Here is a 12,268-nt window from a genome sequence, read left to right as displayed (position 1 = left end):
TTCCACCACTTTTAACACCTGCTCAGAGCAGGCATTAAAAGGAAGCTTCCATTGGTTACAATGGGCCTCTGGGTGCTTTGCAAGATTAGCGTCAACATTTTTTAGGCTAATCCTGCATAGCGTCGGACTAGCGTAAAAAATTTGGATGCTAGTCCCCTAACTACTGCCATGGTGCACCGTATTTTAAATGTGATGCGCACATGGTGGCGATAGGGGGACGCTAAGGGGCGCAAGACAAGTGGCGCTGCACTGTGTGCAGCACCACTTTCTTAAATATGCCCCATAGTTCTGTTTTTTGCAGCAGGCATATTAACCCACGATGCTACTTGGTATGGAGCCAAAGCTGCCCCTGGGCAAAACTCCCATCTCTCTCCCTACCAGGAACATTAATCACAAGAGGTATCTTGACATTTTAATTGTTTGTTGAAGGCTAAACGCACAAGGGACATTTCAGCAGGTGTTTTTAAATCGCAAGTTTCAGAAGTTATTGCTAAACACAGTGCCCCACCTATCCCCCTCCCCCGGTCAACACCCAGTGCGGTTGCACCGCTCGCACTGCCCAAAAGCCGGCCCTAGGCAGGGGTGCACAAGTCTGAAAGCAGAAGGAACCCCCTCACACTCTTGTGAAATGCTCCCCCGTGCAAGGATCAGTGTATAAATGAGGTCATCAGGCCAGCCCTGACGTGTCTTCTAAAGACAAAACCAACCAGACCCTGCGCCCCTGGGCAAGACACTGCCACAGAAAGGGGGGGGCGGGTTACAACATTTCTTCTCTGGTGTTATTCCATGTCCTCGGTAGTGAGTTAAAGAGGTGCTTGTCGCACTCCACCTTTACCTGCGCATCATGAAAGCAGGTTGCCAGAGGTGGTAATATTTGGAAGAAAAGTTTGTCTAATTTATTGTGTGGCCTTTTATGTTTAATTTTCCTGTTAATGTCCTTAGTATTTGTAATTAAGGTATGCCCTATTGTTTACGTTACAAATGTCAACAAATGATGCTACCGTTTCTGCCAAAATCAGCAGATTCCTTTAAAGTTCTACTGACCCCCATTCACCTCTGGCTATGGTGGTAAAATACCACTAAATATAGACCTTCAAATATTTAAGACGTCATCATTCCATAACTGGGCCAGACCATGCCATGGGCTGTGTCACTAAACATTTTTGACTGGCATTATTTCTTATCCCTGGTGAAAGGTGAAGGCAGTGCTTGTTCCAAACGTCTTTTAAGACCATATTTTGAAAACAGGATTCTATCGTAATGCGTGACAAGAAGGATTGTGCACATATGTTGTGTGGTATTTTGTGTGGTGGTTATGTGTTTGGTTGCTTTTTGTGCTCCTCATTTTTTGTACATTATGGCAATGTGATGATTTTTTTGACATGTAGTGCGGTTGTGTTTTGTTTTGCTGTTTGGTTGGGGTGAGCCCTGTTATGTTTTATTTATGTTGTTATGTTGCTTTGCGTATGCTATTGTGTTATGTTCTCTTATACACATTAGACGGGTCAGCAAATACTGCTATACTTTTTGCTAAAAGCATCACATGCCTTAAAAGTTCCTTTAACCATCGAGCAATTACCTCTGTCTAAGGTGGTAAATTATCCCCACTTTAGTTCTTCAGCTACTTACAACCAGTCAGCCTAATTCTGTCTTAACGTAGTGCCCTCAGTTGCTCACTTTATGTGATACAGCCCACCATGTGCACTGTGAGGCTAAAAGTATTGGGCTTTTGGTATATTAAGTATGTAAAGAGCTGGAGCCGCCCTATTTTACCACCTGAGGCAATTGTAAATGGTTACTGAAGTTTGTTACCTAACTTCTTTAGTGCTAAGGATGTTAAGGTTCCATCCACAACAACACGTTCACAGTGCTGAGGATGCCACCTCAACATCCTACCGCAGGGGTAGATTTCTGATGTTCACACCAGGAGTCTCCTCCCTACCTCTCGTAATGCTTGCTCACAGTGCAGATGTTTCCAGTATCTCCCTGAACCCGACAAGTGACAGTGATGGCATCAAGTTGCACTGTGGATGCTACCACTTCGAATGCGATCATGAGCTGTAGAAGCCCCGGTGGGATGCAGTACTCTCCATCCTGGGGGCAAACAAGGTTGTGAGCCTCTTCCTATGGCAACGACACTCCTCATGCTACAATTCAGTATGAAGGCATCAGTGATGACTTTTCTTGATTTGTTGCTGAAATGTCTGAAGTGGTCATTGATCAGGACCGCTATAAATATGTGACGGGGAGGACCAAATTATGCTGTGAGATTGACTAAATTATGCGGCAAGAAAGGCGAGTTATGCAGCATAATGCTGCACAATGTAAGATAGTATTACTCCATAATACTGTAATTTTTCCCAGCTAACACTGTCTGCACCTTATTAGCACCAATATTTCACCCAAATACAATAGTAAACAACTGAAAGGTGGCTAATCAACCTTTGTCATACCATTGGAACCTGCTCTATTAAACAACTTTAACATAATACATCCTGTACAATATTGATCATTAGGATTCCAGAGATAGTCCAGAAACCTCCTTAAAATGCAATGAGAACTTTATAGATTCAGAAATCTACAGCTGCTCCAGTGCAAGGAAAATATGTGTGCTCTCGCCAATGTGTTTGGACAGTTCCTTGATTTTGTTAGACCCAAACTAGCAACACAGTTCTTGAAAATCAAAATAACAAAACAGATTCCATCCAGATCTTAGATTATTGCATCTTTTCATTTTGGCTCCTCCTTGACAGAAATGTTCACTCATCTGAGGCCGAGTCCTTGCAGTCACAGAGCTGCATCATTAAAAAGGCAAATTACTGGGCAGGCGTCCAGTAATCTGGGAGGCTGAATTTTCGCACAGACGGCAGTTTAAAGTTTGGGTGGGTGCAACTCGATTAATTTGCAGTACTGTACATACACAAAGTGACAGCGAAATTACGCAAGATTACGCAGGGTCAGGCAAGGAGCATAACCCCACAATTAGTTCTATTTTCTTAGCCCACAATGAAAAGTCACGTCCAAAATGGACCTGAGTATACATTTTGCGCTAAGAAAATATTGATTAATGCAAGGTTCCTGTGTTATTGGGTAGGGATTTTTGCCCGAAATTACACAAAATTAAGTGAATAGGTGTAATTATGTAATTTTCTGTAATTTTGCTTCACGAGAGTAACGCAAAATTACTCCAATTTCTCTGGCATAATAATAATTTCACAAGACCTAGACTAAAGTCTTGCTTGTCCTTTGACACTATCCTTCAGCCCCATAAAATGAACAGAAAATGACAGCATGAGACTTTAAACATGTTACAAAGTTCAACATGAAATGACCTAAACTGGATCCATCATTTCACCAGCCCCATCGGGGCCATTCCTCAGGGTCTCAAGATCCCCAGATCCTCTGTCTGGGCTGGAACTCACCGGGCTCATAGTAATCATACACCTTCACTAGTGCTGGCTGCCGGTCGTCCACCACTTCCACCTGATTGGCTGTGAAAGAGTATGTTTGTGTACTGCTATCCATCTGCAGAGGGAGAGAAAGGATGAGATGATGGAGAGAAGTCAACAGGAGAGACTGGGAGAGAGGTGATGTCAGAATTTACCAACTTTTAATGCTCACGCAATGCATAGCACCACAAACAACTACATAGATTGAGTTTCTGGCACTACAGGGTGGAGTAGAGCATCGAAGCACCTATAATGTATGGCACGTGGTTTAAGGTGGGAACGGTGCAGGCATGCATTAATCCCAAAGCTAACCTACTAAAGTCACGTGAATTGGCACAAATGAGCAACCATGCACATAGCATGAAAAGCAGTGTTAGATGAAAGCGGGTGCAAAGATTTTGTTGTATTTTCTGTACAATATAAAATGCACTAGAACCTCTTTCCTCTCCCGTCCCAGACTCCAGGTAAGTGACAATGAAGGTTGTAGCATGCATAAGAACACTTTGACTACTGCATCTGGTCAGTATTAAACGTAGAAGCAGAACAGCACAGGGAAAGAAATCTAGGAATTCAGGGTAAGAGTGGCAAAGTTGAGGAGGGAATTAAAGACATAAGCGAAGGACATTATAATGAGCCTCCTTGAACAACTTGACCCTCCCTTCACCCTAAAGAGGTATGTAGGATGCAATTCCAGCTAATGTAAAATGACTTGCTGTACTGCATCTATTGGCATCAGTCACTAAGCACTCTATCTGTCTTCCTGTTGTGTATTTTAGAGGCAACCCTAACCATTACACCACAGCACCACGCCTTCCTAAAACCAGGGTCCAAGTGAAACAGACTTCTATGTCATTGCCAACCTTCCACAGGTCCTGGACGTCAACAACTGCACACGTCAGATTGGTTTGACCTGCTGCCGTGGCACACACATACAGAAACCGCAAACACATGCACACTCAATGGAAGTAAACACAACCTGTGGGATCTAATGCTATTTCTCCAGTGTTGTTTCCAAGATCCTAGGCAGGACACGCTCATAAATATTCATGGACTACATCATCAATGAAAGTGGTCTGTATGGCCAAAGACAACTAGTAGGTATGTCTGACACACAGTCATCAAAACACATGAGGATTGGAGTTGAAAAGTGAAAGGCAAGACATGCAATCTGTACCAATTCTCCAAAAAGAGGTGCGCAGGATTCCGTGTTAAGACCATGGCGGATGGCACCTGTACTGCCATTTGTTAAATTTTGTTTTGACCAATGACTTTGTGTTTCACCACTGCGCATATTAGTTGCTCAATGTTCACCAGTAGCACATGGTATGTTTTGTTCAGTTTAGCCGCCTATGGGCTTTGACATTGCATTAGCCATTACATTCTGTATTCTGCCTATTGGCTTTGACATGCTGTATCCAGTCTAGCCACCTATTGGCTTTGACATTGCATTCCTATTGGCTTTGACATGATGTATTCAATTTAGCTGCCTATTGACTTTGACATGCTATTAGATATTCTGCCTATGGGCTTTGACATGATATTATATATTGCATTTTGTATTCAGCTTAACTGCCTATTGGCTTTGACATGATATTATACATTACATTTTGTATTCAGCTCCGCTGCCTATTGGCTTTGACATGATATTATACATTGCATTTTATATTCAGCTCAGCTGCCTATTGGCTTTGACATGATATTATACATTGCATTTTGTATTCAGCTCAGCTGCCTATGGGCTTTGACATGATATAAGACATTGCATTTTGTATTCAGCTTAGATGCTTATTGGCTTTGACATGACACTAGACATTGCATTTGATATTTAGGTTAGCTGCCCATTGCCTTTAACGTGGAGTTAGACATTGCAGTTGAGAATCCAAGCTGTATTTTTCCAAGCTGTGTTTTTGCACAAGAGAACCAAGATGTTTTTCTCACAGTAGACTAGACCTGATAAGAGAGGGTACATGGGTGTTGTTTTTCTTTGCTTGAGCTTGGGAACAGGAGTAGTCTTGGAGACCTGGCCAGTCTCCAAAAGGCTTGCTCAGTTTCCCAGGTCTGAGAGGAGGGGGCACACCTTTGTAACGAATGTAACAGGCTGCAGAGGGTCAGATTCGAATCTGCCGGACCTCGTGCTGGAGCTTGGCGCCAGCTGCCAGCAATCCCGTGTGGGTAGATGAATCTCTTTCTCGCGGCTGACAGGGGTCATCAGCTTGCAGACCTTAGAAAGATGAAGCTGTAAATAGTTTCCCACACGGTGAAGTATTTGTTTTGCTTTGCATTCAATATCTTATAAATATAACCTGCTGTGTATATTGCAAACTGATATATTTTGTTTGATTAACGCGGGCTTGAAAGCTACTAATTCGTCAACATAAAAAGTGTGGTTGGGGAAGAATTAACAACAATAAAAGTCTTCTTTGACCTCAGAAGTGCATTTCTGGTGTTTTATGTATGTGCTTAGAAACTAGATAAGAGGAAAGCACTACAATTGGTACCAGAAGTGGGGTCGGTCATTAAGAGGTGGTTAAGAGGGTGTTGACGAGTTGGTAGATTTCTAAGTGCACACTTTAAAAGTGTAATTGTTTTTTTGTTGTTTGGAGAATTACAGGAATTGTTTTTGTTGTTTGGAGAATCACAGAAGCACGGCAGACCATGTCTGAGAATGCATGTGTTGTTAAACTGCCCGATGGTGCTAAGAAAAACTGTGAATTGTTTTGTGTTTGGGGAATTACAGAAGCATGGCAGACCATGTTTGAAAATGCATGTGTAGCTAAAATGCCTGATAGTGTTTTGAGAAATAATTCCTGTTGTACATATGTAGAAAACGTGTCTTTTGGAAGTAATGATGACAGAAAGGTCTGGATACCTTTATCTGCTTACAGAGAAATGCAGGAGAAATGTAGGCAGTTGGAACATGAAAATAGGAATTTACGTGAGCAAATTAGCCAGACTGAAAGTTATAAAAATGCTGTTGTAGAAGAATCTTTCTTGTCCCATTCCAGTAATGAGGGGGTTAAGACAGCTCCGAGCTGCACTGAGTTTTCGTGTGAGCCAGGGTTTTTGGCAGCCAAAGCGCATTCCTTAACTGATAACACGAAGAGAGCTCAGAATGTGATTTACGAGTTACCGTTGCAAAATGCACAAGTAAAACGAAAGATTTTAGAGAAAGAGACACCAAGTTTCATTAGCTTGTTTGATTTTTGGAAAAAGAATAGCTCTCATTTGAGCGAAATCCTAACACTTTTGTATATGGTCACTGTGAAAAATAATATGCAGCTGCGCGCTTGTGATTTGGCAAATGAAATAATGCAGACTTTAGGTTTCTGCGCAGTGCAAGAAGAAAAAACTGATGTACATGTAACTCAAGAACAAGGGAAGAAAATAGTGCCCCTAGCTAGACTCATACAATGGATCTGGTACTTGCAAGACAGGGCTAGAGTACCACAGATAAAAGAGTTACCGGTGAAATTGTGTGCACCATTTGAATTCGTGTCCACTGAAGATAAAAAGCATGTTTGTTTTACTAATGATTCATTGACTGAAATGTTGTTTTCTGGCACAGTAGAAGGAACAGCGTTGTATAATGTGTGTCAGATTTTAAAGCAAGAGCTACGTGAGATGTGTCATTTTTATGCTGATTTTTGGTTCATTGCTAATGTTTTAGCACCTAACTGGTTCAATTACCTTGCAGATGTTAATCAGAAAAATTCAGAGAGAGAAGTGTACACCCAGAATTCTGCCTTAGTGGGGATGGCTAAGTGGGTGCCCCAGAAATGTGAACAGCTGAGAGAAAAAGCCACTTACAGGTGGGCAGAGATGAGAGAGATGCACATTCCCCTAGATTTGATAAAAACTGTGCAGTACGCCCAAAAGCAATCTGTCATGCAAGCAGTCACAGAGCAGTTGGGGAGAGGAAAGTTACCAGGACAGAAATGGCAAAGTAATCAGGTTTTAGGGAGAGTGATTGCTGCAAATTACCAAGGAAAAATCGAAATTATGCTGACACCTAGAAAAGAATCTGATTCATTCAAACAAATTGGAGACAGAATGGCCCAAATTGGCAAAAGTGCAGTGAATGGAGGTTTGGTAAAGAAGGAGTCTGCCCCAGCCCTTCTGACAGTGCAAGAAAAGGGAAGCTGTGGTGCAGCAGATAAAAACCTCAGTGCTGATGTGTGGGCTGAAGCCCCAAGTGACCCTCCAGAACCTGCAGAGAATATAACAAAGGGCCCCAAAAACGTCCTGCTGATTATAAAACAGGGAAAGAAAGAGGAAGGGTGCAGTTTAAATGAAAAATGTTACTTGCAAGAAAAGTCATACTTGTTTCTTTTGCAGATCCTACCACGTTTCGCCACTGTCCCTGAGTGTGCTGCGTGGTCCCCCTTCCGGTGTGTGCGTGTGGGGTCGGGGAAGGGACCGAATCCCCAACCTGAACCTGGCTGAGTAAAGTGCCAGCACCATGGATCCATTTTGCGCAAACTGCGCCTTCAGTTCAAGTTCAACTTGTTTGATTGCATTATTCCACTGGAACTAAGCTGTGTTTTTTTTTTTTTCCCTCTCGTATGGAACTCTGACTTTTGCTTTTCTTCCAGCAAACCTTTCAGGTGGACCGTGCCCCTTTACATGAGTAGAACTCATGCCACATCAAATTGCTAACACTGTTGAATTAGAGACTCATTCAGAGTATAAAAATTGCCCAGTCTTTTCTATGTAGATGTATCTGATGTGAAAGGTTATCAGATCAATGTGTTAATTCACTTCTATTGCTTTACAGGGATTGCTTTGATCATTCAAATCTGACTTGCTGATAATGTTTTTTTTTTTGTTTGCGCTGATGTTTTTTTGTTTTTGTTTGAAACAAGAGATATGTGAAACAAAAATTCATTGGTCAAAGGGCGGAATGTACTGCCATTTGTTAAATTTTGTTTTGACCAATGACTTTGTGTTTCACCACTGCGCATATTAGTTGCTCAATGTTCACCAGTAGCACATGGTATGTTTTGTTCAGTTTAGCCGCCTATGGCCTTTGACATTGCATTAGCCATTACATTCTGTATTCTGCCTATTGGCTTTGACATGCTGTATCCAGTCTAGCCGCCTATTGGCTTTGACATTGCATTCCTATTGGCTTTGACATGATGTATTCAATTTAGCTGCCTATTGACTTTGACATGCTATTAGATATTCTGCCTATGGGCTTTGACATGATATTATATATTGCATTTTGTATTCAGCTTAACTGCCTATTGGCTTTGACATGATATTATACATTACATTTTGTATTCAGCTCCGCTGCCTATTGGCTTTGACATGATATTATACATTGCATTTTATATTCAGCTCAGCTGCCTATTGGCTTTGACATGATATTATACATCAAATCAAATCAAATCATTAACATTTATAAAGCGCGCTACTCACCCGTGCGGGTCTCAAGGCGCTAGGGGGGAAAGGGGGGGTTATCGCTGCTCGAACAGCCAAGTCTTTAGGAGTCTCCGGAAAGCGGAGTGGTCCTGGGTGGTCCTGAGGCTGGTGGGGAGGGAGTTCCAGGTCTTGGCCGCCAGGAAGGAGAAAGATCTCCCACCCGCCGTGGAGCGGCGGGTGCGAGGGACGGCAGCAAGTGCGAGGCCAGCGGAGCGGAGGGGGCGGGTGGGGACGTAGAAGCTGAGGCGTCTGTTGAGGTATTCCGGTCCCTTGTTGTGGAGGGCTTTGTGTGCGTGGGTGAGAAGACGGAAGGTGATCCTTTTGCTGACTGGGAGCCAATGCAGGTGTCTCAGGTGTGCGGAGATGTGGCTGTTGCGGGGTACGTCGAGGATGAGGCGGGCCGAGGCGTTTTGGATGCGTTGCAGGCGGTTTTGGAGTTTGGCTGTGGTCCCGGCGTAGAGGGTGTTGCCGTAGTCCAGGCGGCTCGTGACGAGGGCGTGGGTCACGGTTTTTCTGGTGTCGGCGGGGATCCAGCGGAAGATCTTACAGAGCATGCGGAGAGTGAGGAAGCAGGCGGAGGACACGGCGTTGACTTGCTTGGTCATGGTGAGAAGAGGGTCCAAGATGAAGCCGAGGTTGCGGGCGTGGTCTGCGGGGGTCGGTGCGGTGCCGAGGGCCGTGGGCCACCAGGAGTCGTCCCAGGCGGACGGGGTGTTGCCGAGGATGAGGACTTCCGTTTTTTCAGAGTTCAGCTTTAGGCGGCTGAGCCTCATCCAATCTGCGACGTCCTTCATACCCTCTTGTAGGTTGGTCTTGGCGCTGGCGGGGTCCTTGGTGAGGGAGAGTACAAGTTGGGTGTCGTCGGCGTGGGAGGTGATGATGATGTCGTGCTTGCGTACGATGTCGGCGAGGGGGCTCATGTAGACATTGAAGAGTGTCGGGCTGAGCGATGAGCCTTGAGGTACGCCGCAGATGATCTTGGTGGGTTCTGAGCGAAACGGAGGGAGGTAAACTCTTTGGGAGCGGTTAGCGAGGAAGGAGGCGATCCAGTCCAGGGCCTGGCCTTGGATCCCGGTGGAGCGTAGGCGGGTGATTAGGGTGCGGTGACAGACGGTGTCAAAGGCAGCCGAGAGGTCGAGGAGAATGAGGGCGACTGTTTCACCGTTGTCCATCAGGGTTCTGATGTCGTCTGTGACTGAGATGAGGGCGGAGAATGAGAATACATTGCATTTTGTATTCAGCTCAGCTGCCTATGGGCTTTGACATGATATAAGACATTGCATTTTGTATTCAGCTTAGATGCTTATTGGCTTTGACATGACACTAGACATTGCATTTGATATTTAGGTTAGCTGCCCATTGCCTTTAACGTGGAGTTAGACATTGCAGTTGAGAATCCAAGCTGTATTTTTCCAAGCTGTGTTTTTGCACAAGAGAACCAAGATGTTTTTCTCACAGTAGACTAGACCTGATAAGAGAGGGTACATGGGTGTTGTTTTTCTTCGCTTGAGCTTGGGAACAGGAGTAGTCTTGGAGACCTGGCCAGTCTCCAAAAGGCTTGCTCAGTTTCCCAGGTCTGAGAGGAGGGGGCACACCTTTGTAACGAATGTAACAGGCTGCAGAGGGTCAGATTCGAATCTGCCAGACCTCGTGCTGGAGCTTGGCGCCAGCTGCCAGCAATCCCGTGTGGGTAGATGAATCTCTTTCTCGCGGCTGACAGAGGTCATCAGCTTGCAGACCTTAGAAAGATGAAGCTGTAAATAGTTTCCCACACGGTGAAGTATTTGTTTTGCTTTGCATGCAATATCTTATAAATATAACCTGCTGTGTATATTGCAAACTGATATATTTTGTTTGATTAACGCGGGCTTGAAAGCTACTAATTCGTCAACATAAAAAGTGTGGTTGGGGAAGAATTAACAACAATAAAAGTCTTCTTTGACCTCAGAAGTGCATTTCTGGTGTTTTATGTATGTGCTTAGAAACTAGATAAGAGGAAAGCACTACAGCACCCCTTGGAAATCCCAAGACCTCAGTCTAGAAAGACTACAAGAGAGTACACAGGAGCACACGCTGCACAAAGAATGGTGTTTTGGCTTACTGAAGTCCATATTCTTCAGCCTAGATCTCTCTGGGGTGGGATGGTATGACTCTTTAATTGCCCCAAGTTTGTTTAAGACAAGGTTGCGGTGTGCACTATTCAACCCAGGTGTGCAAGGTGGAATACCTCTTGAGGTTCCTCCCTCCTATTGTTGGTGTGTAACCTCACGAGGACACCACCAATGAAAGACCCCACCCTGACAGACTCACAAGATGCACAAGATCGTGGACTGAGGAGCCAGGGGATATGCCAGCCAATGTCTTCCGAGTGGATGTGTTCTACTAATGTGAAGCCCTCCATGTATCCATGGGGATGTCATCCACCCCTGTTGGGCTGAAGTTCATGCTACAGTACTGCACTCCTTCGGCACTTAACTGTTGTATATTATCCCTGATTTGCAGGAGACCCCCACGTATGGAGGCCAGCCATCCTCTACCACTTTACACATATGTGCAACACGCCATGATCTTCTGACCAAATAGAAGGATCTCATCCTCTTTCTCAGTTGGCACAGCTACTACCTGTATTCTGCATGCTAGAAGCCAGGGATGCAAAGCTTCAGCAGTGCCTCATGACAATCATGAAGCATGCTGTCATCAGTCCCCTATGCTGATGGATGTATAATGGTCTCCAGCAAGAGCATGAAGGTATGTATAGGGCTTTAAGGATCAGATTATTGGTTGGCATTGTCACCTGATGTGGCTATACCTAGGCATAAGGGGGTATAAAACTATGTGAGTGGGGTAACCTCAGGCACATATTTTAAGGTCACTCCAAGTTTTAGAGGTGTCCTACGTTTCCATGATCTGTTCTACACTGCCAGTTGCAAATATTAGAATGACTAGTTCATCGTGAAGTGCAAGGGGGGCTTACCTGGCTCATGAAGTGCAAGAGTCACTATAGTATTACTCTGCATGTGTATCATGCGATTAATTGTGCAGGCTTCACTTTACACTTTGGATTTTTGGAACTTAACTACCGGCTTGCTCCCAGGGCTCTGCATCATACATTGACATGGACATCACAGTCACCTGTATGAGACATTAGTGTCACAGTATGTCATCCAATGGCATGAAATGTGACTAGGGAGGTGTTCTACAAGGCCTGGTAACCTCATATTAGAGACTTTCAACCTACTTCTCCATGTATTTCAGTTATCGCTTCCTCCCTTCTGTGCAGTGGGAGGCAAGGGTTTCCAAATCAGAGAAAATACTTTCCCAAAGGCCTGTGGGAAACCTTCGATCACTGAAAAGGTAAAAAAGGTGCCTAAGAATAACATTTCCAGTAGATGGTG

The 12,268-nt window shown here is 44.3% G+C and overlaps 1 protein-coding gene across 2 annotated transcripts in view; it reads right to left on the bottom strand.

Annotated features, from left to right (window-relative positions):
• Window positions 1-12,268, bottom strand: part of LOC138303678 (alpha-2-macroglobulin-like protein 1) — a 400,879-nt gene that overhangs the window by 45,295 nt on the left and 343,316 nt on the right. For both annotated transcript variants that reach the window (XM_069243004.1, XM_069243005.1), the window contains exon 34: window positions 3,423-3,525. In XM_069243004.1, coding sequence (XP_069099105.1) covers window positions 3,423-3,525 — 103 coding nt within the window. The remainder of the gene's footprint in view (window positions 1-3,422; window positions 3,526-12,268) is intronic.

This window comes from Pleurodeles waltl, chromosome 7 (genome assembly GCF_031143425.1).
Source record: "Pleurodeles waltl isolate 20211129_DDA chromosome 7, aPleWal1.hap1.20221129, whole genome shotgun sequence".
Lineage (NCBI taxonomy): Eukaryota > Metazoa > Chordata > Amphibia > Caudata > Salamandridae > Pleurodeles > Pleurodeles waltl.
Note: the sequence above shows the minus strand (reverse complement) of the source record. Positions and strands in the feature narration are given on the sequence as shown.